Source organism: Odocoileus virginianus, chromosome 9 (assembly GCF_023699985.2).
Source record: "Odocoileus virginianus isolate 20LAN1187 ecotype Illinois chromosome 9, Ovbor_1.2, whole genome shotgun sequence".
Classification (NCBI taxonomy): domain Eukaryota; kingdom Metazoa; phylum Chordata; class Mammalia; order Artiodactyla; family Cervidae; genus Odocoileus; species Odocoileus virginianus.
Window position 1 is genome coordinate 35,327,343 of NC_069682.1, and position 23,254 is coordinate 35,350,596.

Consider the following 23,254-nt stretch of genomic DNA (forward strand, 5'->3'; position numbering starts at 1 on the left):
TTGTTTATTGTCAAAGCCTTAGTGCCTAGAATAATGCCAGGCACATGCTGTGTTTTGCTTAGTCGCTCAGGCATGTCTGACTCTTTGTGACCTCATGGACTGTAGCCCTCCAGGCTCCTCTGTCCATGGGGATTCTCCAGGCAAGAATCCTGGAGTGCCTTGCCACTTCCTTCTCCAGGGGATCTTACCCACGCAGGGATCAAACCCTGGTCTCCTGCACTGCAGGCGGATTCTTTACCTCTGAGCCACCAGGGAAGCCTGATAATAAGAATATGCATCATGATTTCCATTATTTTCAATGGTATCCATGCTTAAAATACAATTAAATATTTCAATCTCACAAAAATTTGAAATGATACAAGATGGGTGGTTTCCTCTGAGGCCCTTGTTCCGGGGAAGGGCTGGCTCTGGACAGCTGAGCCCTGACTTCTGAGTGGCTGGCCTGTGCCCAGTCTCCACCTGGACTGCCAGCGGCCTATGGCACCCTGTGTAGAGGGTGCCCCCTGCTGTTCAGTGACACTGAAGCCACGTGGAGAGCAGAGGGGAGGCTTCCAGGGGAGGAGGGTCTCAGGTCAAAGGTCAGAGCACTCTGGACTTCCCTGGAAAGGACCTTCAAGGTGATCAGTTCAAACCCATGTATTTCAGATAGAGAAACTGAGGCCCAAAGAGGTCAAATGTCTTGTCCGTGGTCACAGTTAGTTAAAGCTGGCTTTCCTGACCCCTGCCTTGCATCAAGGAGACACCAAAGTCGCAACTCGAGTGTCTTCCGCCTTTTAAAAAAAAAGAACAATTTATCACAAGTTTACTTTCAGCTTTCTATAATGTGAACTATTCACATTTTCAAGACATGATTTAAAACAATCGAGTGATTTTAAAAGTAATTTATTATACTTGGACCCCAGAAGCTCCCCACAAAGGGATTTCCTTAAGAACCAATGGAAGAGGGGCCTGCCTCTTACTAGCCCAGCCATTTCTTTCACTATCTTTCTCCAGAGGCCTCATGTTTTGAAGGCTTTTAAAAATCTACCAAACTAGGGGCATATTTAGAGGAAACATGTTCACTTTTAGATGCACAGACTATAGTTCTAACTGATGTCACCAAATGAAATTGGGTATGTGAAGCACTCTATCACATGACAGTGACACTGTGGGCTTTCCGGAAATATTAGCTATGGATTGTATCTTTAACAGCCAAAGCCAAGGGGGAAAGGGATTTTTTTGTTAGTCTCTGGGGCCCTGTGGAAGGTTAGTATATCTTCTATCAGGTGTTTTGAAATACTAAAAAGAATCTTAAGAGTTCAAAGGAACCTGGTATCTTTGATAGCGGTATGGACACACATATCTGAGGATGTCCAAAGGCCCAGAAGCCCCAGGCTGGGGCTGACTCTGTGAGTCACTGACTCTCCTGCCCTGGGGACCACTCTGTTCTCACATGGGACTGGGATGTGCCTTGATCTAGTCTGTTGATGCATCTACCGTGGTATGAGGGCTTGCTGGTACAACCCTCCAAACCTGACCACTCAACTAAAGCAAATGTTTCCTGAAACTAAATTTTTTTGGGGGGCGGCTTGCTGGGATCTTAGTTCCCCGACCAGGGATGGAACCTATGACCCTGCAGTGAAAGCGTGGAGTCCTAACCCCTGGACAGTCAGGGAAGTCCCTAAACTAATCCTTTTACAGATATAAATGTATCTGGAGACTAGTAAAGTTGTGTTGAACATATGCGACTGTTTGCTAAAGCCACAGTCTTCTCAAAAAAAGAGAAAAAGCTAATTCCATTTATATGAAGTTCTAGGATGAGAATCACTAATCTAGCAATTGTCCTTAAGGCCACAAGGATGAGGATGTAGCTGGAAGGGGCCCAAGGGTACTTCCTGGAGTGATGGGAACGTTCTGTAACTGGAGAAGGATTGGGGTTTTATGGGAGTCTGCATCTGTCACATTTCATTAAATGGTACTCGTTAGTTTCACACACTTCACTGTAAGCACATTTTACTTTCAAACTGAGCTGTAAACAAATACTGAACTTAAGCTAATGACTTGCATGCTGAAGTGCTTAGGGGTGAACTGATGTCTGTGACCTCGCAGTGCATTCCCAAATTAGATGAACTAATGGATGGGCAGAAAGAGAGGTGTGTGACAAATATATATATATGATAAAATATTAACTGTGATGGGCGTCTGGACATTCCGATCTCCCAATTTTTTCTGTCAGAAAATTTTCTTTTTTTTTTTTTTTTTAGAAAATTTTCATAATAAAATGGGAGGAAAAGAATTAAGATTCAATTATTTACTACCTTAAACATAATGTTACTATAGCTTAGTCAACTTTAAAGATTCTACTTTAGAAAAGGACATTTATACAGTTCTAACGGAAGAAGTCTTCAGAGTGGAAAGCTGGTACCTCGGTGGTATTTGTGTCTAGTAACATGGCTGGCTGGTTATTACTTGCAGACATATCCTTCTTTCCCATAGTCTGTGCTGCTGGAGGGCATGGCGTGTAACACATTCACCTAACAAGCTCTGTGAGTGATGTGTGGTGGGCACTTAATGCATGTGTGGTAAGAACAGGGCTGGGGGCTCAGGTGTGGATTCTGCAGCTTACTGGCTGCTGCCAGCTCTGAGCTTCTGTGTCCTCATCCACAAAAGGGGGTGATCTCCATTTGGCTGTTTTGAGGGTTCAAGGTGATGTAGGTAAAACAAGAGTATCTGGCTCCTGAGTGGTAGTAGTAGTGTTAGTCGCTCAGACTTGTCCAACTGTTTGCAACCTGATGGACTGTAGTGTGCCAGGCTCGTGTGTCCACGGAATTCTCCAGGCAAGAATACCGTGGGTTGCCATTCCCTTCTCCAAGGGATCTTCCCGACCTAGGGATCGAACCTGGGTCTCCTGCACTGCAGGCAGATTCTTTACCATCTGAGCCACCAGGGAAGCTCCTGGCTCCTGAGAAGAGCTTTAAAAATAGAAAAATGGGTATAAGGTCCTAAAGGGTCTACCCAGAGATGGTCTTCGGTACAAAGCAGAAACTGAGCAGCACTGAATGTGATGCTTCATGAAGGACACAATCCTACTCCAGTTAGCGCGAGGACCAGGACCTCAAAACCTGGGTCCAACCATACGGGAGCCCTAGGCAGACCACGGTTTCCAAAAAAGAAGCCCCGACTCTTCAAAAATGCTGTTGTCATAAAAGACAAAAAAAACACAACTGTGGAATATTCCAGATTAGAGGAAATTAGGGACACCCTGCAATTAAAACTCAAATCCTAGACTGGATCCTGTGCTGGGGAGGGGTACATATTATAAAACATGCTTGGGTCAGTTGTCAAACTGGAATGTGGATGGTAGGCTAATATAAAATATTGCTCTAGTGTTAAATTTGGAAAGACTGATGCTAAAGCTGAAGCTTCAAAACTCTGGCCACCTGATGCAAAGAACTGACTCACTGGAAAAGACCCTGATGCTGGGAAAGATTGAAGGCGGAAGGAGAAGGGGACGACAGAGGATGAGATGGTTGGATGGCATCACCGACTCAATGGGCATTAGTTTGAGCAAGTTCCGGGAGTTGTTGATGGACAGGGAAGCCTGGCATGCTGCAGTCCATGGGGTTACAAAGAGCTGGACACGACTGAGCCACTGAACTGAACCGAGTGTTAAATTTATTGAACCCAGTTAACTACTGTGGTCACATAAGAGAATGTCTTTGTTCTTAGGAAACACATGCCAACATAGCTAAGGGTCTACAGTGTGTGCAATTACACGTGGTTCAAAGGAGAAAGGAGAAGAGCTTGCTCACTTGGACACATAAGCGAGACCCTGGAGCAAAACACTAATTATCAGTGAGTCTGACAAATACAGTATTGATGTTATCCACTTAAAAAATATCTACAATCTAAACCCACTTCAGTATTCTTGCCTGGGAAATTCCATGGACACACGAGCCTGGCACGCTACAGTCCATGGCGTTGCAGAGTTGGACACGACTTAGCAACTAGACAACAACAACTGTGGTTCTAGCCAATAGAGAGAACAAAAAGTTGTAAGGAACTGGAGACTGGGGCTGAAACAAAAATCCTACTGTTTACAGATGTGACAAATTGTGAGAATTGTGTTTTAGTTGGTGGGCATACTGAAGATTTAAGCCTGAGAGAAAGCCTCTCAGATGGCTCCGAGGGACTGTTCAGAAGAGATAAGGGAGGAGCCAAGAGATAAAGCGGTTTTTGAAAGGGAAAAAAGAAAAAAACAACCCAGGTAGTCAAATCATCAAAATATTACTGTTATTTAAAGAAAAACCAGGGGACTTCCTGGGTGGCTCAGCAATAAATAATCTGCCTGTAAAGCAGGAACTGCAGGAGACTCAAGTTCAATTCCTAGGTCCAGAGTTTCTCCTGGAGGAGGGCATGGCAACCCACTCCGGTATTCTTGCCTGGAAAATCCCATGTACAGAGGAGCCTGGAATGCTACAGTTGACAGGGTCACAAAGAGTCTGACACAACTGAAACGACTGAGCACATACCTAAAGAAAAACTAGACATCTCAAGTTCATGAACTTAGCACTTTTCTAGGTATGGGAAAATCCAAGAGTCTACATTCTTTGAAATCATTCCTTTGATATACACCCAATGCTTAGTTGCTAAAGAATCCACCTGCAATGCAGGAGACCCCAGTTCGATTCCTGGGTTGGGAAGATCTGCTGGAGAAGGGATAGGCTACCCACTCCAGTATTCTTGGGCTTCCCTTGTGGCTCAGCTGGTAAAGAATCTGCCTGCAATGTGGGAGACCTAGGTTTGAGCCCTGGGTTGGGAAGATCCTCTGGAGAAGGGAAAGGCTACCCACTCCAGTATTTGGGCCTGGAGAATTCCATGGATTTTATGATCCATGGGAGGGCAAAGAGTCAGACACAACAGAACAACTTTCATTTTCAACTATCTAGGACCAGCACTCTTTTTTTTCTCTATCTTGAATCCCCTCAGGGTGCATAGTTGGGGGTGACTGTAGTAGCCCCAGCATCCTTTGTTTACTAATTTGGTAGGTGACATTCTTGATTTTCTTTGTTCATTGCTGGTGAGGACTAAGAATGGTTACACAAAGGATGTTGTGGGCCATTAAGCCATCACATTACAGGCCTCCCACCCCACGGTGAGCCCTGAACTCGATCTCAAGCCATCAGCCCCATCCCCGTGTACTTCAGGGGACTAGGATGGGAAAGAACAGGATGCTGGCCCTAGATAGCTAAGGTGCTTGTCAAAAGAATGCTTTCAGTGTACCCAGACTTTGGCATCTTTTACTTCATAGAAAAGCACTAAATTCATTAACTTGATGTCTGGTTTTCTTTAATTAATAGTAATTTTTTGATGTTCTGATTATCTGTTTTATAAAACTCCAATATATCCTGGCTCCCCTGCCCTTCAAAGCAGTCCTTCAGAGTTAACTGAGAGGCTGCTTCCTAGGCTTGAAGTCCTCTGAAAATCTGCCTAATAAAATAGAATTATCAGTTTTTAGGTTGTGCATTTTTTTTTTTTTTTAGTGGATTCTAATTTCTTGGTGAACTACTAGTCCTAGTGTAGAGCAGAAAGGGATGTGGAGAGTGTCCAAGTCAGACTAGGGACTTTCCTCAGGGCAGGGGCTGAAATGAATTCACTGTGAACGAGGCAGCTTCCGGGCAAGAGAAGGGAACAGATTCACTGTCCGGGAGCTGAGAATGAATTTTAGGAAATGCTTGTCTCTCCTTGGCTTTCCGGGCCATGTGAACATTTTCTTGGTCTTCTAGATGACAAAACTTCAGAAAGCAAATCAAGGGGAAGTCAGGAAAACTGAGAGGGCGCCTTGGTGGAAACACCCTCCACAGTGAAGTGGGGTGTGCTCCTCAGCTCCCCAGTGTGTATGTCCCAGATGGCACCAGTACCTCCCTGATCTCAATCAGAACCCTGAAGACTCAGAGAGCTGTAGACCAAGAAGAAAAAGAAAAAGATGCTAGCAACTGCTGTTTTAGTAAACAACAGAATGCTGCCTGCCTTGAAGCCATCAGCCTCCGCAGGCACTCTGAGGGTGCACATGTAGGGAAAACAGCATGCTGGCCCTAGATACTTAAGATGCATCTCAAAGGAATGATTTAAGAGAGCCCAGATTCTTCCATCTTCCCATAGTAGAAAAGTTCTAAATTCATCAAGCTAAGATGTCTGTTCCTTTGTGATCAGCAGTAACCTTTCGATGTTCAACCACCCTGTTTTCTTTTCAGCAAAAACTCCTACATATCCTAGCTTCTCCCGTAACTCTTTGAAACAGTTCCTCAGAGCTGCAAGGCTGTCTTCTAGGTATAAGGCCACCAAAGAAAACATAATTCTCAACTTTTAGGTTGTCACTCTTGATATTTTGCTTTTTCAGTGGACACTACAAGGGGCTGAGCCTCAAGCTGTGGTCTAACGATGAGGCTCCTGTCCCTCAGAAGATGTATGAGATTGCCCATAAACGCGCGGACTGAGACAGAGGGAGAGGGACAGGATCTAGGAAGGGCGGTGAGGGTGCGCAAGTTGGGGACATGGGCTCAGAACCCGGGGCTGCCTCCTTTGACAGTAAGATCGCGGGAAGATGCCTCGCCTTCCCAGTCTCAGTCCCCACCGTGGGTTTAAGTGAATTAAAAGGAGCTGATCGACATCACGCCTGCGTGGCTCACGGACCCCTCCCCACCCGCCGCGACGCAGCCTCGCTTTCCCAGTAAGCAAGCGTGGCCCGGAAACCGTTGTCCCCTCCGCAGCGCACCCCAGAAACTAAACGGAGATTACCCGGGCACATCACTTCCGCCAGCCGAGGGGTGGGCCCGGCACCGGAGGCAGGAGTCACTGCTAGGGTCACTGGGGGGTGTAGTCTTTAAGGCGGAGGCGTTAGCGAAGGGGTCACGGGAAGGAGAGACGTTTCACCCGGGGTCCTCTGTAAAAGGGGACGAGGGTGGAAATCTAGGCGCCACAGCAGCCATTCTCCCGTGGGCAAGTTACCGAGAAACCGTTCCCTGAAAGGCCTCTGGGCGCGCCGACCATCCTGGGAGGTGTAGTCCCGGCGCTGGGCCGAGGATTCTGGGTAGTGTAGTCCTGGCGTCCTGGCCCAGCTGGTGGCTGCAGTGACCCCTTGTTCCTCGCTGGTGAGTGTGGCGCCCGTGGGGCTCTAAGCCGCAGCCGTGCCCTTCCCTGCGCGGAAAGGTAGGTCCTGAAAGTCTGGGCTGTTGGCTGGGCCTGAGGCTGGGGACTGTGCGGGTGCCGGGGAGAGGAGGCGGCGGCGGGACGCGCTGTCGCGGTTCAGGCCGTGCCCTCCCGGATGTCATATTTGGGATGTGAGCTTGCATCTCCGATGGACGTGGGCGAAGCTCAGCCGCGATGCCCAGTGGTGGCGGATGCCGGAATCCAGCCACGTCCCGGGGCTCCTGTGGGTGAGGACACGTTAGGCCTTGGCCGAAACAGCGATGATGATGGGGGGGTCCCCTCTTACCCCCAAGTCCTTGGGGGCCAGAGGGTTGAGTAAGTTGGCATGGGGCCCTGATGTTTCCCAGGTGCTGGGATGAGGGCCAGCCCGCCGCCAGGAGTTTTGGTGGGTGGTTTGCCGTGGGCAGCATGTGCCCGGGATGGGCTGGGGGTGGAACGGGCCACTTTGGCAGCGATCTTGGGTGTGTTTTTGGCCGGTCGCCCCTGGATTCAGGCCTTGGAGGAAGAGGTTGTCTGAGGTCCACTGGGCAAGTTTCTCAAAGGTTCTGGAAACCTGCATTGACCACAGCAGTCACAGATGTGCATGGCTCCGGTGTGGCCCGACTTTTGGATTTTGAGTTACGTTTTAAAGTTCTATTAGGGAGAGATTTTAAACAGAAATAAATAGAACTCTAGAGACCCACCATCCAGATTTAACCCTTGTCACTTCAGGAGCAGTCTTGATTGATCTCAAAATGACATGCTGAGAAGCCTTACAACCCGCAGAGGTTCACTGTCCCTGCTCTACTTGAAGAGCCTAGCCTCGGCTGCCAGCTTTCATCCAGACTCTGTGACTTTGTAACCGTGTCACCTTAGATAAGAGACTGACTTCACTGTGCTTCACAGTTTGCTCATCTGTAAAATGAAGATAATAAATCGTACTCCACTGGATTGTGAGACTAGAGTGAAATAAGACGGTTCTGTGCCTGGAACCATCTCTGATGTGTACAGTCCTAAGTGCCCAGTGAGTACGAACTTTGCTTAGGAAGGTCAGAGGTGAGGGTGGGTCAGCTCAGGCCTGGTGTCGGCAGTGTTATCGGGGCAGGCTGTGTTCTCAGCGAGCTGCCCGCAGCCTTTTCTTCTGTGACAGGTCCATTCCTGATGCCTTTAAGGAAGAGGAAAGCCTACCCTGCCAGGGCGTGAGTTTCCAGTGACTCTCCCGAACCTTTCTGCTCTGTGCTGCCCAGAGAGGAAGACTGGTGGGCGAGGGGAGGGCTCCTGATAGCCCGTACTCACGTGGGGACTGCTCGCCTTCCGTGTGCTGAACCACAGGTGGGTTTCCTTCACTCAGCCTTGACATCTTGTGCCCAGCACGCCCCACCTGGGGATCAGAGCCCAGCTGGTTTCCCCAGGGGACATGGTCTGTGGTAGGGGTGGCTGCTGTCACAGGGACTCTTGTTCAGACCCTGTGTCCTTCTTTTTTTTTTTTCATTTATTTTTATTAGATGGAGGCTAATTACTTTACAATATTGTAGTGGTTTTTGTCATACATTGACATGAATCAGCCATGGATTTACATGTATTCCCCACCCCGATCCCCCCTCCCACCTCCCTCTCTACCCGATCCCTCTGGGTCTTCCCAGTGCACCAGGCCCGAGCACTTGTCTCATGCAGCCAACCTGGGCTGGTGATCTGTTTCACCATAGATAATATACATGTTTCAATGCTGTTCTCTCGAAACATCCCACCCCCGCCTTCTCCCACAGAGTCCAAAAGTCTGTTCTGTACATCTGTGTCTCTTTTTCTGTTTTGCATATAGGGTAATCATTACCATCTTTCTAAATTCCATATATATGTGTTAGTATACTGTAATGGTCTTTATCTTTCTGGCTTACTTCACTCTGTGTAATCAGCTCCAGTTTCATCCATCTCATTCCCTGTGTCCTTCTTGACCACCTCTCCATCCTTGTGGTTTGTTCAGGCCTGTGCACTCTCAGGCTTGTCTGTTGTGAAGGCCTCCGCCTTCTGTTCTGGTTCCAAACAGCGAGGCCCTCACTGCCTCTGTTCCCGTCCTGTCATCTCACTGCAGTCACCTCAGCAGGCAGCTCTAACACTAGAGCTTCCTGTAAAATAATCACAGTGTAGTGATGACACTACACTCAAGAGAATTAATAGTTGTTTCAGTCAGAGCAGCTCTGTTCAGAGACAGGAGAGGAGAGGTGTGTGGCCGGGGAGGAATTCCAGGGGCCAGTGTCCCTGTCTCTGGCCCTCCCCCCATTTCTGACCTTGCAGACCTCAGTGAACACCCGCAGCTGGGCCTCTTTGTTCTTTCCAGGCTCACCTGCCTCGTTCTCTCAGCAGCACCTGCGCTGTGCCCTGGACCGCTCTCCTTCTGGTCTCCACTCCTGCTCCGCCCTCACTCTGTCTCTTCTCCACCTTCTTGTCCCTCTCCCCACCTGCCTCTTGAATTGGGCACCTGAGGTCCACATACTGAACTTGCCACTCAGCCTGCTTGAAAGAGACCTTCCTAATTGTTTGCTTCTGTCCCAATTCCAAAGTCAGGATGCTTGGGTTCAAATTTCAGTTTTACCATGTCTAGCTGTGTGGCCCTGAGCTTGTTACTTCACCTCTCTGAGCCTTCTTTTCCTCATCTGCCAGATGGGAATCATCAGAACGGTGTCCCCCTCCTGGGGTGTTGGAGGAGATAACCAACATAACTGCATTGCTAAATGCAGTTACAGTGCCTGGCACATAAAGGCTAAGTAATTGTTAGAATTACTTTTAATGCCTCCAACTTCTCCAAGTCTCCTCCTCAGTCTCCTCCCCAATTCCCCAGGCTCTGTAAAGTCAGACCCTGCTTTACTGCTTCATCGAAGCATATTCTGTTGTCTGCTTGTGTTTACCCGAGCATCTCTTTCAGTGTCAACTCCAGTGATGAGCTGGGATGCTCTCCCCCTGCAGAGCACCCTGCACATCCCTGGCAGTGTTCCCTGCCTCCCCGTTGATGAAAGGACGCTGGGACTCAGGACTCCAGGGCTTAGGCGGTGTCATAACTGTCCGACCATCCCACTGGACCAGGAGGTGGTTCTTAGAAGGTGGGGTGCCTCATTTGCTTCCCTTGAGCCAATTGATTCAGTTCCTGGCACCGGGTTAGACTAAGCGGGTGATGCACGGTGAAGACACCGGTGGTGTCTGCTAGGCCCTGCACCCTCTCCACATGGTATCCGGCCTCTGCTTCTGCTTGGCCCGTCTAGCAAGGGAGCTGATTATCTTAAGCTGGTGCCTTGGGCCCCCCGAGAGCATACAGACTTAAGCCTGTGACTGACACCACATCACTTGTCTCACATTTGTGGGTGAAAGCAAGGATGAGGTCAGCCTGAAGGAGCTCCCAGTGTTTGAAGAAATAATTTGAGCAGCAAAATAGTGATAATATTCTAATATAACCCCTAGGATAAGCTATGAATCCACACTGAAATAAATAAGAAGGACTCTTGGACTTCCCTGGTGATACAATGCATAAGAATCTGTCTGCCAGTGAAGGGGTTATTGGTTCAATCCCTGGTCTGGGAAGATTCCACATGCCATGGAGCAACTGAGCCTGTGCTCCACGACCACTGAAGCCACGGCAGTGAGAAGCCCGTACACTGCAACGAAGAGTTGTCCCTGCTTGCCACAACTGGAGAAAGCCTGCATGCAGCAACGAAGACCCAGCACAGCCAAAAATAAATTAAGTAATTAAAAAAAAAAGAGAAGGGACAACTCTTGCTTACAGAATTCCAGCTAATGAATTTCAAAGGAAAGGAGATAGAACATTGTTATTTGGTCAACAACACAGTAATAATGGTTGCAGACAGGTCCCACAAGATTATGCTAAAATTATTTGGTAAAAGGTTGAAGAGGAACAGGATATTTGTATAACCTCAAAGTATCTCTCCCAAGATGTATATTAAATATAAAGGCAAAATGAGTGACTTTATAATGAAGAAACCCAGCAGACACTGCCTTAACCAAGTGATCAAGATCAAGTTCACATCATTGGTAGTGAAACATACCAATATCTTGAACTCCTATCAAGGGGTATGAAAAGGACATGTGACTTCTGAGACAGTCTAGCCAAAAGTGAACTAGGGTTATTCTAATCATTTTTTTCTTAAATCTGATAAATCACAATTTAGGGCTGTTCTTCAAAAATGTTGTTCATGAAAAGAAGGAACTGTCACAGATTGGAGGAGATTAAAGATATATGACAGCTAAATGCAGTGTGAAAACCTCAGTTGAATCCTGGACCAGAAGAAGGAGGACATTCGTAGAAAAACCTGTTGAAATGTGGTTATGAGCTGTAGTTTAGATAATAGTAATAATTATCAATGTTAATCTGGTTTTGATCATTGTAGTATAGTTTTCTCAGTTGTTAACATTAGAGAAAACTGGATTAAGGTTACATGGGAACTGATATTTTTGCAACTTCTTAAGTCTAAAATTCAAAGTGAAAACTTCTATGGATTCATCAGTCTTACAGTGAATTGGATGTTGGATGTGTTCTGTTAAAGAATACTTTAGCATGTATCAATGCAATCATGTTTTTTCTCCTTGGTCCAGTTCGTTAATACAGTATATTACAGTAATGAATTTCCTCGTATTCAACCAGTCTTACATTTCTGGGCACTTTGTCTTGGTGAATTTTTTTTTTTTTAATATTTGTTTGTTTATTTATTTATTTGGCCCTGCTGGGTTTTAGTTGTGGCATGTGGGGTCTAGTTCTCTGTCCAGGGATCGAACCCAGGCCCCCTGCATTGGGAGTGCGAAGTCTTAGCCGCCTGACCACCAGGGAAGTCCCCGAAATATTTTCTTATTGCTTTGAATGATATTCTTTTTGCCATGCATTTAAAGTGATACAATATATATAACATAAGACTTACCATCTTAACTGTTTTAAGTATATAGTTCAGTATCATTATGTACATTCATATTGTTGTGCAACCATTCGCACTCTCCATTTCCAGAACTTTTCAGAATGAAACTCTATCCCCATTAAACAATAACTCAATTTCCCCTTCCTCCTAGCTCTTGTCAACCATCATTCTACTTTGTCTATATGGATTACTCTAGGTACCTCATATAAGTGGAATTATATATTTGTCCTTTTGTGTCTGCTTTGTTTCACTTAGCATAGTGTCTTTAATGTTCATCCATGTTGTAGCTTGTGTCAGAATTTCTTTTCTAAGGCTTAATAATATTCCATCATATATATACATACACACACACACACCTCCACTCTTTGTTTATCCATTTGTCTATTAACAGGCACTTGGATCATGTCTACATTTTGGCTGTTGTGAATAATGCTGCTCACACAAGTGTACAAATACCTATTCAAGTCCCTGCTTCCAATTCTTTTGGGGAAATACCCAGAAGTGGAATTGGTAGATCATATGATAATGTGTAGTTTTAAATTTTTGAGGAACTGCTGTGCTGTTTTCCATAGTGCTTGCACCACTGTACATTCCCACCTGCAGTGCAAATGGGTTGAATGATGATTTTGAAGTCTCATGGAAGTCTGGTATATTTTTTGTCTTGTGTCACTTAGGAGTTTTCTTATTCTTCAGAGCCTGACAGTTTTTCCAGTAGATAGGTACCTTGAAGTTGTTGGCTGTGTGTCATCTTCTCCCTGGTACTTTGTAGGCCCTTCATACTTTGACTCAGGTCATCTTTTTTCCCCAATTTTTACTGTAGTACAGTTGATTTACAATGTTGTGTTAATTTCAGGTGTACAGAAAAGTTAATTCAGTACATATACATATGTTCATTCTTTTTCAGATTCTTTTCTCATATAGGTTATTACAGAGTATTGAGGAGGGTTCACTGTCCTATATAGTAGGGTCTAGTTGGTTATCTGTCTATATACTTTATATATTATATATTGTAGTGTGTGTATGTTAATCCCAAACTCCTAATTTATTCCTCTCCCCACCACACACACACATTTCCCCTTTGGTAACTGTACATTTTGTTTTTAAGTGTGTGAGTCTGTTTCTGTTTTATAAATAAGTTCATTTATATCATTTTAAAAACTTAGATTCCATGTATGAGTGATATATTTGTCTTTGTTTGACTTACTTTACTTAGTATGATAATCTCTAGGTCCATCCATGTTGCTGAAAATGACATTATTTCATTCTTTTTATGGCTGAGTAACAGTCCATTCTACAAAGATGTACTACATTTTAAAAAAAATTTTATTTGTTCATAGCTGTGCTGGGTCTTCATTGCTGCTTGGGCTTTTCTCTGGTTGCAGCAGGTGGGGGCTACTGTTTAGTGGTAGTGCACGGGCTTCTCATTGAGGTGGCTTCTCTTGTTGCAGAGCACGGGCTCTAGAGCACAGGTTCAGTAGTTGTGGCACACGAGTTTAGTCGCTCCAAGGCATGTGGGATCTTCCCAGATCAGGGATCGAACTCATGTCTCCTGTATTCACAGGATTCTTTACCACTGGAACTCACATCTGCTGTATTCACAGGTGGGTTCTTTACCACTGAGTCGCCAGGGAAGGCCTGTACCACATCTTCTTTATCCATTTATTCCATTTCTCTGTTGTTGGACGTTTAGGTTGCTTCCATGTCTTGGCCATAAAAGATAGTGCTACAGTGAACACTGGGTGCATGTATCTTTTCGAATTATGATTTTCTCTGGGTATGTGCCCAGGAATGGGACTGCTCGATCATGTGATAGTTCTATTTTTATTTTTTTAAAGAACCTCCATACTGTTCTCTAGAAGGTCTGTTACCAATTTTACATTCCCACCAACAGTGTGGGAGGGGTCCCTTTTCTCTACATCCTCTCCCGTATTTATAGTTTGTGGACTTTTTGAGGATGGCCATTCTGACTGGTGTGAGTTGTACTGTTTATTTGCATTTCTCTATCAATTAGCAATGCTGAGCCTCTCTTCATGTGTCTCTTGGCCATCTGTACGTCTTCTTTGGAGTATATGGCTGATACTTGAAGACATTACGCTGAATGAAATAAGCCAGACACAAAAGGACAGACACCGTATGATTTCACATATTTGTGATACCTAGAATAGCCAAATGTATGGAGACAGAAAGTAAAATGATGGTTGGTTACCAGGGTTTGTGAGAAAGGGAATTATGGTTAATGGTCACAGTTTCAACATGAGATGATGAACCAGTTCTGGAGATGGATAGTGGTGATGGTTGTACCACATTGAGTGCGAGCATGCTTAATGTACTGAAATGTACACTTCAAATGGTAAAAATAGTAAAATGCATATGTATATTTTATAATCATTTAAATCCCACAAGCTGCTGCTACACTCAGCCTGTTCTGCATTTCTATCACTCAGTGCCTTTTATTCCTCCCAAGTGGTCCTCCGCCCCAGGATTCAGGCTTCCTCTCCCCCTTGGCTCAGGTGTCCTCTTCTCTGCTCCCCATGCACCTCATCGGGAACACCTGGCACATTTCTCTTCCCTGGACTCCTGTGCTTCCTTCAAGACCAAGTTCCTGGGCCTCTTGTGAAAACCTCTCTGGATATGGATGTCTGTTCCAGGGTGCTTTCCACTTTGAAACAGTGTTGCAATAAAGGCAGTAAAGTTGGGCAGGGATGTCCACCCTGAGCACTACAGTGTGGGACAGGACATTTAGTGGACTGTTACCCGCAGTTGAAAAAGCAGAAATGCTAGTTGATGGCTGGGATGGGCTCCAAATCAGGGCAGTAGGGTTCAAGTTCGTGCTTTTCACTATTCCCTGCTGGTCAGTGCCTCTCAGGCATGGAGGGGCTGTGGGATTGAGGAAGGGACTGAGTTGTGTTTGGTCTTTGCCATAACTGAATTGTGTGAACCTCAGTCATTCAGATGCTTCAACACTAATACCATGATTCAGACTATTCTTTTAAATTCTTAAAACTCAAAAGTCTGTTGCTTTACTGTTGTTTAATTTTTATGTTGTCTGCGCTCTCCCTCAGCATAGAGTTAAAATTCCTAAAAGTTACAGGCTCCTATTTTTGCATGTATTTGCCAAATCAACCCACCCAGGACCTTGAACATGTTGACAAGTGCCACTGCCCAAATGGTGACAGGGCTTTAAAAATCTTGGAATACAGAGCACCAGGGTCAAAGGCAGGATCTAGATCTCTCCCCTGCCTCCCCCGGGCAGCCTCCCCCTTGCCCCTTACCCTGAGGCCTGGGCAGGTCTGGCTCCCGGGTGAGCAGGGCTGTTTTGTGTTACAGGCACACATGGCATTCAGAGATGTGGCTGTGGATTTCACCCAGGATGAGTGGGTGCTGCTGAGCCCTGCTCAGAGGTCCCTGTACCGGGAGGTGATGCTGGAGAACTACAGCAACCTGGTCTCACTGGGTAAGCCTGCATCTCTCAGGACCCGGGTCCTGGCTGCTGGCAACTTGGAGCAGCCCTCTTGCTTTCTGGCCTTACTTTTGGGTTGGACTCAAAAGCAGGGACACTCTATAAATGTGTACAGGTGTGTATATATGTGTGTGATACCCCGCATTTCTAGCCTTTTCCTGCAGGCTCTCTGGTAAGCATGGCATCTGTTCCTAGTCAATATCTTCTTGTAAACGAGGGAGGTGTTCTCTCACAGCATGAAGTTGGGTCAGTGAACTCCCATCCTGGCTTCCCTTCCCTGGCGGGGAGCTCACCACTCTCAGATCTTCCCCACCACCTTTAGAAATCGCACCCTGGTGTGGCTCTGAGTGTAGGATAACCTGCGACCATCCTGTTCTCTTTTCCTCTGAGCAGGCATTCCGTTTTCTAAACCAAAACTCATCACCCAGCTGGAGCAAGGGAAGGAGACCTGGAGAGAAGAGAGAAAATGCTCGCCGGTCAGCTGCGTGGGTGAGTGGGGACACTGGGTGGTTCAGAGGGCTGGGGGCGGGGACGTCTTTCTGCTGGCCCCCTGGCTGCTCACCGTGTGCACTGCCCTCATGGCCTCCTTCCAGACCTGCAGCCACACTCGAGCTTCCTGGTGTGTCGTCTCCTTCTTTCACAGGGTTTGCCGTCTCTGCCTCACTTAGTTCTCTCCCACATACATAGTCTGGTGACTCTTGTTATTATATTTTAAAAGATGAAGCAAGAACATGGAAGTAAAACTAAGGGAGCTGAAGAAAAAAGGCAGGCCCCGTGGAAGGAAGGCAGTCTGTAAACAGCCGATTAGGAAATTGAATTCTAAAAATATTGTCAGAATGGATTTCGTCCAGGAGGGTGAGATTTTCTAAATGGTTATGCAATTACATATATAATCCCTCATTTTGCCGCTTAGCCCTCAAAGCCTAAACTGGTTACTATTTGGCCATTTAAGAAGTTTGCTGACTCCTGCTCAGAGGGATCACAGTCACGGCCTTCACTTCTCCTTTCCTACTTGTTCTGGAATCCACATTACCTAAAATGTCAGGGCAGTACAGTCACATGCTTGCAGTTACAGCCTTTCCCCAGTGTGCTTTAGTCTATAGTTGTCATTTGTACTGCACCTCAGACTCCCTAAACTCCATAATACCATGTTAAAATTTTTGTTTTAAACACACACATGTATTTTTAATCAAAATAAAAAACATTCTTTTATTTTTAATTATCCAGATAATTTATTATTTTCTGTGCTTTGCCTTATTTTCCTGAGGATGTGTGTTTCCACCTGATAGTGTTTCTGTGATCTTGCATTTCTTGGGGGGGGGGGGGGTGGGCAGGAAGTGTGTTCATTTACATTTTGTTTTTCTGAACGTGTCTTTATTTCACCTTTATTCTTGAAGGATATTTTCCCTGGATATAGAATTTTAGATTGGCTTTTTTTTCACCACTTTAAAGATACTGTTCCCCTGTTCAGGCCTCCCATTGTCTCTGATAAGAAATCAGCTATCATTTCCACAGTTATTGCTTTTTTTGTTACTTTTTAAACCTCTGGCTGCTTTCCGAGTTTTCTGTATGTTTGGTGTGCAGCTGTTTGACTGTGATGTCACTAAGGAAGTGAGCTGCTTTTCTTTGCATTTTTCCTGTCATAGCGTATGCTCAGATTTTTGAATCTATAAATTTATGGCTAGAGCCAAACTGGGGAGATTTTTGGATATTATTGTTTCATGATTCTTTTGTTCCCTTCTCTTTCCTTCTTTTTGGAATGATAGTTATATGTGTATTAGTCCTTTTTACATTGTCCCACTGTTTACTGAGCCTGTCTGTATTTTTTTTATAACTTTCCATTTTTGTGATGATGCTTCCTAATTGTTCATTAATGAAGAGCAGATTTTCTTTTACCTTCTTTAACAGAAAACCAGATACTTAGAAGATACATTTTTAAGTGAAAAATTGAAAAACAGTGTTTATTACATAGTTGGGTTTGTGTGAAAGACTATCAACATGTGTAGGTGAACATAGACATCTGCATTATTATTGACCATGATCAGTGGTTAGCTTGGTGGGTATAGAATTGGAAAGAGTCGGGTTTCTGGGAAGTTTTTTGACTCGGCATTCTTTTTGTTTTTATTTTTTTTGTGCTTGGACCTTCTTTTATTTTTTTTTTTTTTCCATTTATTTTTATTACTTGGAGGCTAATTACTTTACAATATTGTAGTGGTTTTTGCCATACATTGACATGAATCAGCCATGGATTCGACATTCTTTTTAAATGATAGAGGTATAGATAACTGTAGGGAATTGTGTGCTTTTTAGCTTTTAAAATACTGTTGACAATTTAATAATAGAAGTATATGTTTTCTTTTTTCTGTAAGAGATTTTCTGTTTCTCAGTTTTATAAAATTTGAAAGCTTAGTTAATTTTGTCTTAGAATCAAGGGAAATAGCATATATAATAGAAATCATTTATATTTTTCAAGTTGTTTATATCCTTGTTTTTTGTCTGCTAAGAGTCATAGCAGATTACTTAGCAGATTTCTCACCAATGTCATTGTAATTTATATCAAATCCTCCATTTATTTCTAAGTTTTTGCTATATATTTCACTTCAGTGTACTGTTAGGCATGTAAAGGTTCATGACAGTTTTATCTCATTCATTAGTGAAGTTTTTAACGTTAAAATTCTTTTGTTCCACATTATATTCCTTAAACTTTCCTTTTTTTCCCTAAAAAAACTTTAAATTTTATATTGAAGTATAGCTGATTAACAATGTTGTGATAGTTTCAGGTGGACAGTGAAGGGACCGAGCCACACATATACATATATCCATTCTCCCCCAAACTCTCCTTCTATCCAGGCTGTTACATGAGCAGTGTTCACATAACATGAGCAGTGTTCCCTGTGCTGTACAGTAGGTCCTTGTCAGTTATCCATTTTAAATATAGTGGTGTGTACATATCGATCCTATTATTTCTTATTAGTCTTAGCACCTGCTTTGTTGTGGCTCTTTGTTTTTTAGAGAGTTTTCGTATGGTATTTAATGTGATTTGGGGTGTCATGTAGCTGCTATTGCATTTTCTGCCAAACCAACTGTTATCTTTGAATAGGGACTTTGGCCCTTACACATTTACTGGAACAGCTGATGGATTTCATGGGACTTACTTAGGGGCAGACTGTAGGGCAGGTATAGAGGCACTTAGAGAAGAGCTCAGGGTAGAAGAAGCATCTCTCTTAGCTCAAGCTGCTGAAACACAGCACCAGAGTTCATGGCAGAAGCAAAAGGTTTTACTGTGTTTCTGGAGGCTCGCAGTTCTTGGCTGGCGGAGGTGTTGGCAGTTTACACAGGAGGCCTCCCTGCTGGACTTTGAAGGGCCACGTCCTTACTCTGTCCTCACCCGGCCTTTCTGAGGCTGCACATCCTGGTTTTCCTCCTACAGGGAGGTCACCAGACATATTGATTAGAGCCTTATGACCTCTTTTAACCTTAGTTACCTCTTTAAAGGCCCTGTCTCCAAATATAGTAGCATTCTATACTGATGGAACAATTCTAAAAGGTAGATGTATACACAGTTGGTTTTCAAAAGTTCAGTTCAGCGGTGAAGGCAAGTGTTCAGGCAGATGCAGTGAGGTCTGGACCTGGTTCCTCAGACTGTGATCCTGCATTCCCGTCAGCTGAGTAGAACCAGTGGTGCTGAAGCAAGGTGTTCAGTGTTGACATCTCCTCACAAGAGGTACTATAAGAAGAAAACTTAGTAAAGAAAACTTGATTCCTGGTGCCATTTTTATTTAGGTTAATTATGGAAATTAACAAGACTCAAACTGATCCGGGACACCAGTCATTGGGGGGCCTAGACTGTGTGTGTGTTGTCCACTGCTGAAAGCCTCCTGAAAGTGAACAAGTGAAAGAAAGTGTTAGTCACTCAGTCGTGTCCAACTCTTTTGTGACCCTATGGACTATAGCCTGCCAGGTTTCTCTGTCCATGGAAATTCTCCAGACAAGAATGCTAGAGTGGGTTGCCATGTCTTCCTCCAGGGGCTCTTCCCGACCCAGGGGTCAAACCTGGGTATCCTGCATTGGCAGGCAGATTCTTCACTGTCTGAGCCACCAGGGAAGCCCTGCCTTGTGGGAATTCTGGTTCAGAGTAGTCCTCTGATAAGTATTTGTCAGTGAGTCAGGACCCTCCAGGTTCAGGTGTCTCACATGTGGTATCTTTAGCCACTCCGCTGTGCTGCCTCCTACACCTCCTACACCAGGGTCTTCCAGGCTCAGGGACAGCTCTCTTCTTCCACCCCATCCTGCCAGGGAGACAGGGAAAGACAAAGACATTTCCACGTGGGTCCTGTGGTTAGAGCTCTCTCGGTCACAGACAATCTCTTTGGACCCTGTTTGTATCACTGGGTGGTTGTGCATTAGGAGGTCCTCTGCAGGAAGTCTTACTGGGTGGCCCTGAAGATGTAAACATTTTGAAGAACAGGGAACCATCAGACGAGGCAGAACCACTTTGGCGGCTCCATGTCTCAGTTCTGACTCAGACTCTTCTCTCTGCCACAGAACCGAAGCCGGAACTCCACCTCTGTCCTTTCTGCCCTCCGGATCTCTGCAGTCAGAAATTTCACATGCAGCAGGTGCTGTGTAGTCCCCCACCCTGGATCTTCACGTGCCTGTATGCCCAAGATCCCGTCCAGCCAGGAGACCTGTGCCTGGAGGACCAGCAGCAGCAGGCCACTGGTGGTAGTGCCTGGATCGAGGAAGTGGAAGGGCAGGAGAGAGAAGGTGCCCCGCCTTTGTTTGGAAAGACAGAGGAAAGTACTATAGGAGCATTCCCCAGGCCAACCCAGAGGCAGCCAGCCATCTCCGGGGGTGGGGTCCCAGGTATGGAGATAGAGCCCGGCCCGGCACAGTTGGGGACCCCTGAGGAAACAGACACGCTGTTGAAGAGGATCGAAGTCCTGGGGTTTGGAACTGTTAACTGTGGAGAGTGTGGACTGGGCTTCAGCAAGATGACAAACCTGCTCAGTCACCAGAGGATCCACTCCGGGGAGAAGCCCTACGTGTGCGGGGTGTGTGGGAAGGGCTTCAGTCTAAAGAAGAGCCTGGCCAGACACCAGAAGGCGCACTCAGGGGAGAAGCCTCTCGTGTGTGGGGAGTGTGGGCGGGGCTTTAACCGGAAGTCGACGCTCATCATACACGAGAGGACACACTCGGGCGAGAAGCCGTACATGTGTGGTGAATGCGGGCGAGGCTTCAGCCAGAAGTCGAACCTCATCATCCACCAGAGGACACACTCTGGGGAGAAGCCCTACGTGTGCCAGGAGTGCGGGAAAGGCTTCAGCCAGAAATCAGCCGTCGTCAGGCACCGGAGGACACACCTGGAGGAGAAGACCATCGTGTGCAGCGACTGCGGGCTGGGCTTCAGCGACAGGTCGAACCTCATCTCGCACCAGAGGACACACTCAGGGGAGAAGCCGTATGCCTGCAAAGAGTGTGGGCGCTGCTTCCGGCAGAGGTCCACGCTCGTCAACCACCAGAGGACACACTCGAAGGAGAAGCCTTACGTGTGTGGAGTGTGCGGTCACAGATTCAGCCAGAATTCAACCCTCATCTCGCACAGGCGCACACACACCGGGGAGAAGCCTTACGTGTGTGGGGTGTGTGGGCGGGGCTTCAGTCTCAAGTCCCATCTCAACAGGCACCAGAACACGCACTCCGGGCACAAACCCATCGTGTGCAAGGACTGCGGGCGCATCTTCAGCCAGCAGTCCAACCTCATCCGACACCAGAGGACGCACTCGGGGGAGAAGCCCCTGGTGTGTGCGGAGTGCGGGCGAGGCTTCAGCCAGAAGTCGAACCTCGTGGCACACCAGAGGACGCATTCCGGGGAGAAGCCATACGTGTGCAGAGAGTGTGGGCGGGGCTTCCGCCACCAGTCGGGCCTCATTCGGCACCGCCGCACACACACAAGGGAGCAGCCATACAACTGCCGGCGGTGCGGGAGGGGCTTCGGCAACAAGTCCGCGCTGCTCATGCACAAGTGGTCACACGCGGAAGAGAACTCCTGTCTGTGCACGGAGTGCGGCCAAGGCTTTCCCCACAAGTCACACCTCATCCTCCACCAGATGACACACCAGGGGAGGACGCCGCATGTGTGCAGTGCGTGCGGGCAAGGCTTCAGCCAGAAGTGCCACCTCAGCAGACACAGGAGGAATGTGTGCCCACCACAGACCACCATTTCAATCTGACCCCGAGGCCCCTCCAGAGCATCCTCCTGACCCCCTCACCCGCTCCAAGAGCGCAGACTAAATCAAAACATTTTACACTCTTCTTGAAACACATTCCCTAAGCGGTCAAAAAGACATTTGAACTCAAGTTTACTTCCTCTACCCCAGTTGTCATGTTTGGGGCCTTTTGTTCCAATAAAACTCTGCTTCTTTACAAATCTGTGGCCTCAACTGTGTCTCTCATTCACCCACCTATAAAGGTAGGAAGTCAGGGGTGGTACAGAAATCTCGAGCTTCTGAGGCCATGGTTCTGCAGTAATTCAGTCCTTTGGACGACATAAGAACTGAGTGAGTCTGTGATTCTTGGACAGTCTGGTACTTTGTAGAGGGAGAGGATCCCGGAACTGTGTTCAGGGAATTCGGGGGAGGGAGGGGGTCTTCCAGGAAACAGGACCTCCCATAAGCCACTCACTCACCTGCAGCCCCCTCCCCACTCTCCTCCAGCTCCTGGGGCAGCCCCCTACTGGCTTGCCTTCTCCTTGCTCTCAGACGTCTGCACTTCTGCCTTTGCTGAATCAAATCAGAGTTAGGGTAAACACACCACGAATAATTGTGTGTCAGCTGGTTAACCTAGAAGAAATAAACATCTAAACACTTAATCATGTATAAGTAGGAAATCTGAACAGACCAACATGAATAAGGAGATTGAATTAGTAATCAAAAACCTTCCAAAAATGCCCAAAATCAGATGGCCTTATCAGCGACTTATAGCATTTAAAGGATTAACACCCATTCTCACAATCTTAACCAAAAGAGACTCTTCTAAATCATGCTGTGAGGCCAGTATTACCCTATTAGCCAAACCTGACAAAGACAACACAAGGAAACTACAGACCCCTAACCCTTATGGATATAGAGGGAGAAACCCTCGACACAGGATTAGCAACCAAATACAGCAGCATATGAAAAGGATTTTCACACTGTGACTGAGTGGTTTCCTGGCTCAACATAGGAAAAAAAAAAAATCAATACATCATGTTAATAGAATAAAGGGGGGAAAAAAGCAAACACATTCCATTTATATGAAATATCCAGGATAAATCGAAGCAAAGAGACAGAAGGCACGATAGTGGCTGCCAGAGACTAAGAGAAGAGGAAATGAGAATGACTGTTCCCCATTAACAAAAAAGGACTGCCTTTGGGGGTAATAAAAATGTTCTGGAACTCAATGGTAATGATGGCTGCAGAACACTGGAAATGTTAAAAACCATTGAACTGTATACTTTAAAAATGGTCAAAAATGGTAAACTTTATATTACCTGAATCTTACCTCAATTAAAAATTTTAAATCTTACCCACCCAAATCCTGTCATGGGTGGAAAAATAAAAACCTGGGGCCAAACCTGGTGCCACAGAAATATCTGGGGCCTAAAATTGCCGACATAAGAGAAAGCACAGCACACACTCAGTAAAACCCTAAACTGGCAGTGACAGCATTTCAA

The 23,254-nt window shown here is 46.0% G+C and overlaps 1 protein-coding gene across 6 annotated transcripts; it reads left to right on the top strand.

Annotated features, from left to right (window-relative positions):
* The first annotated feature begins 6,774 nt into the window (after positions 1 to 6,774).
* Positions 6,775 to 21,970, top strand: ZNF133 (zinc finger protein 133). Of its 6 annotated transcripts, none has more exons than XM_070472201.1 (5): positions 6,775 to 7,188; positions 8,300 to 8,499; positions 15,408 to 15,534; positions 15,934 to 16,029; positions 20,086 to 21,970. In XM_070472201.1, the coding sequence occupies exons 3-5, from the start codon at positions 15,414 to 15,416 to the stop codon at positions 21,771 to 21,773; spliced, it is 1,905 nt and encodes a 634-aa protein (XP_070328302.1). In that variant the 5' UTR covers positions 6,775 to 7,188; positions 8,300 to 8,499; positions 15,408 to 15,413; the 3' UTR covers positions 21,774 to 21,970. The 6 variants fall into 6 exon arrangements, with proteins under 6 accessions (XP_070328302.1, XP_020734465.2, XP_070328301.1 ...); XM_020878806.2 differs by having other exon boundaries at positions 8,318 to 8,499; XM_070472200.1 differs by lacking the exon at positions 6,775 to 7,188 and adding an exon at positions 7,203 to 7,503 and having other exon boundaries at positions 8,318 to 8,499.
* The last annotated feature ends 1,284 nt before the right edge of the window (positions 21,971 to 23,254 follow it).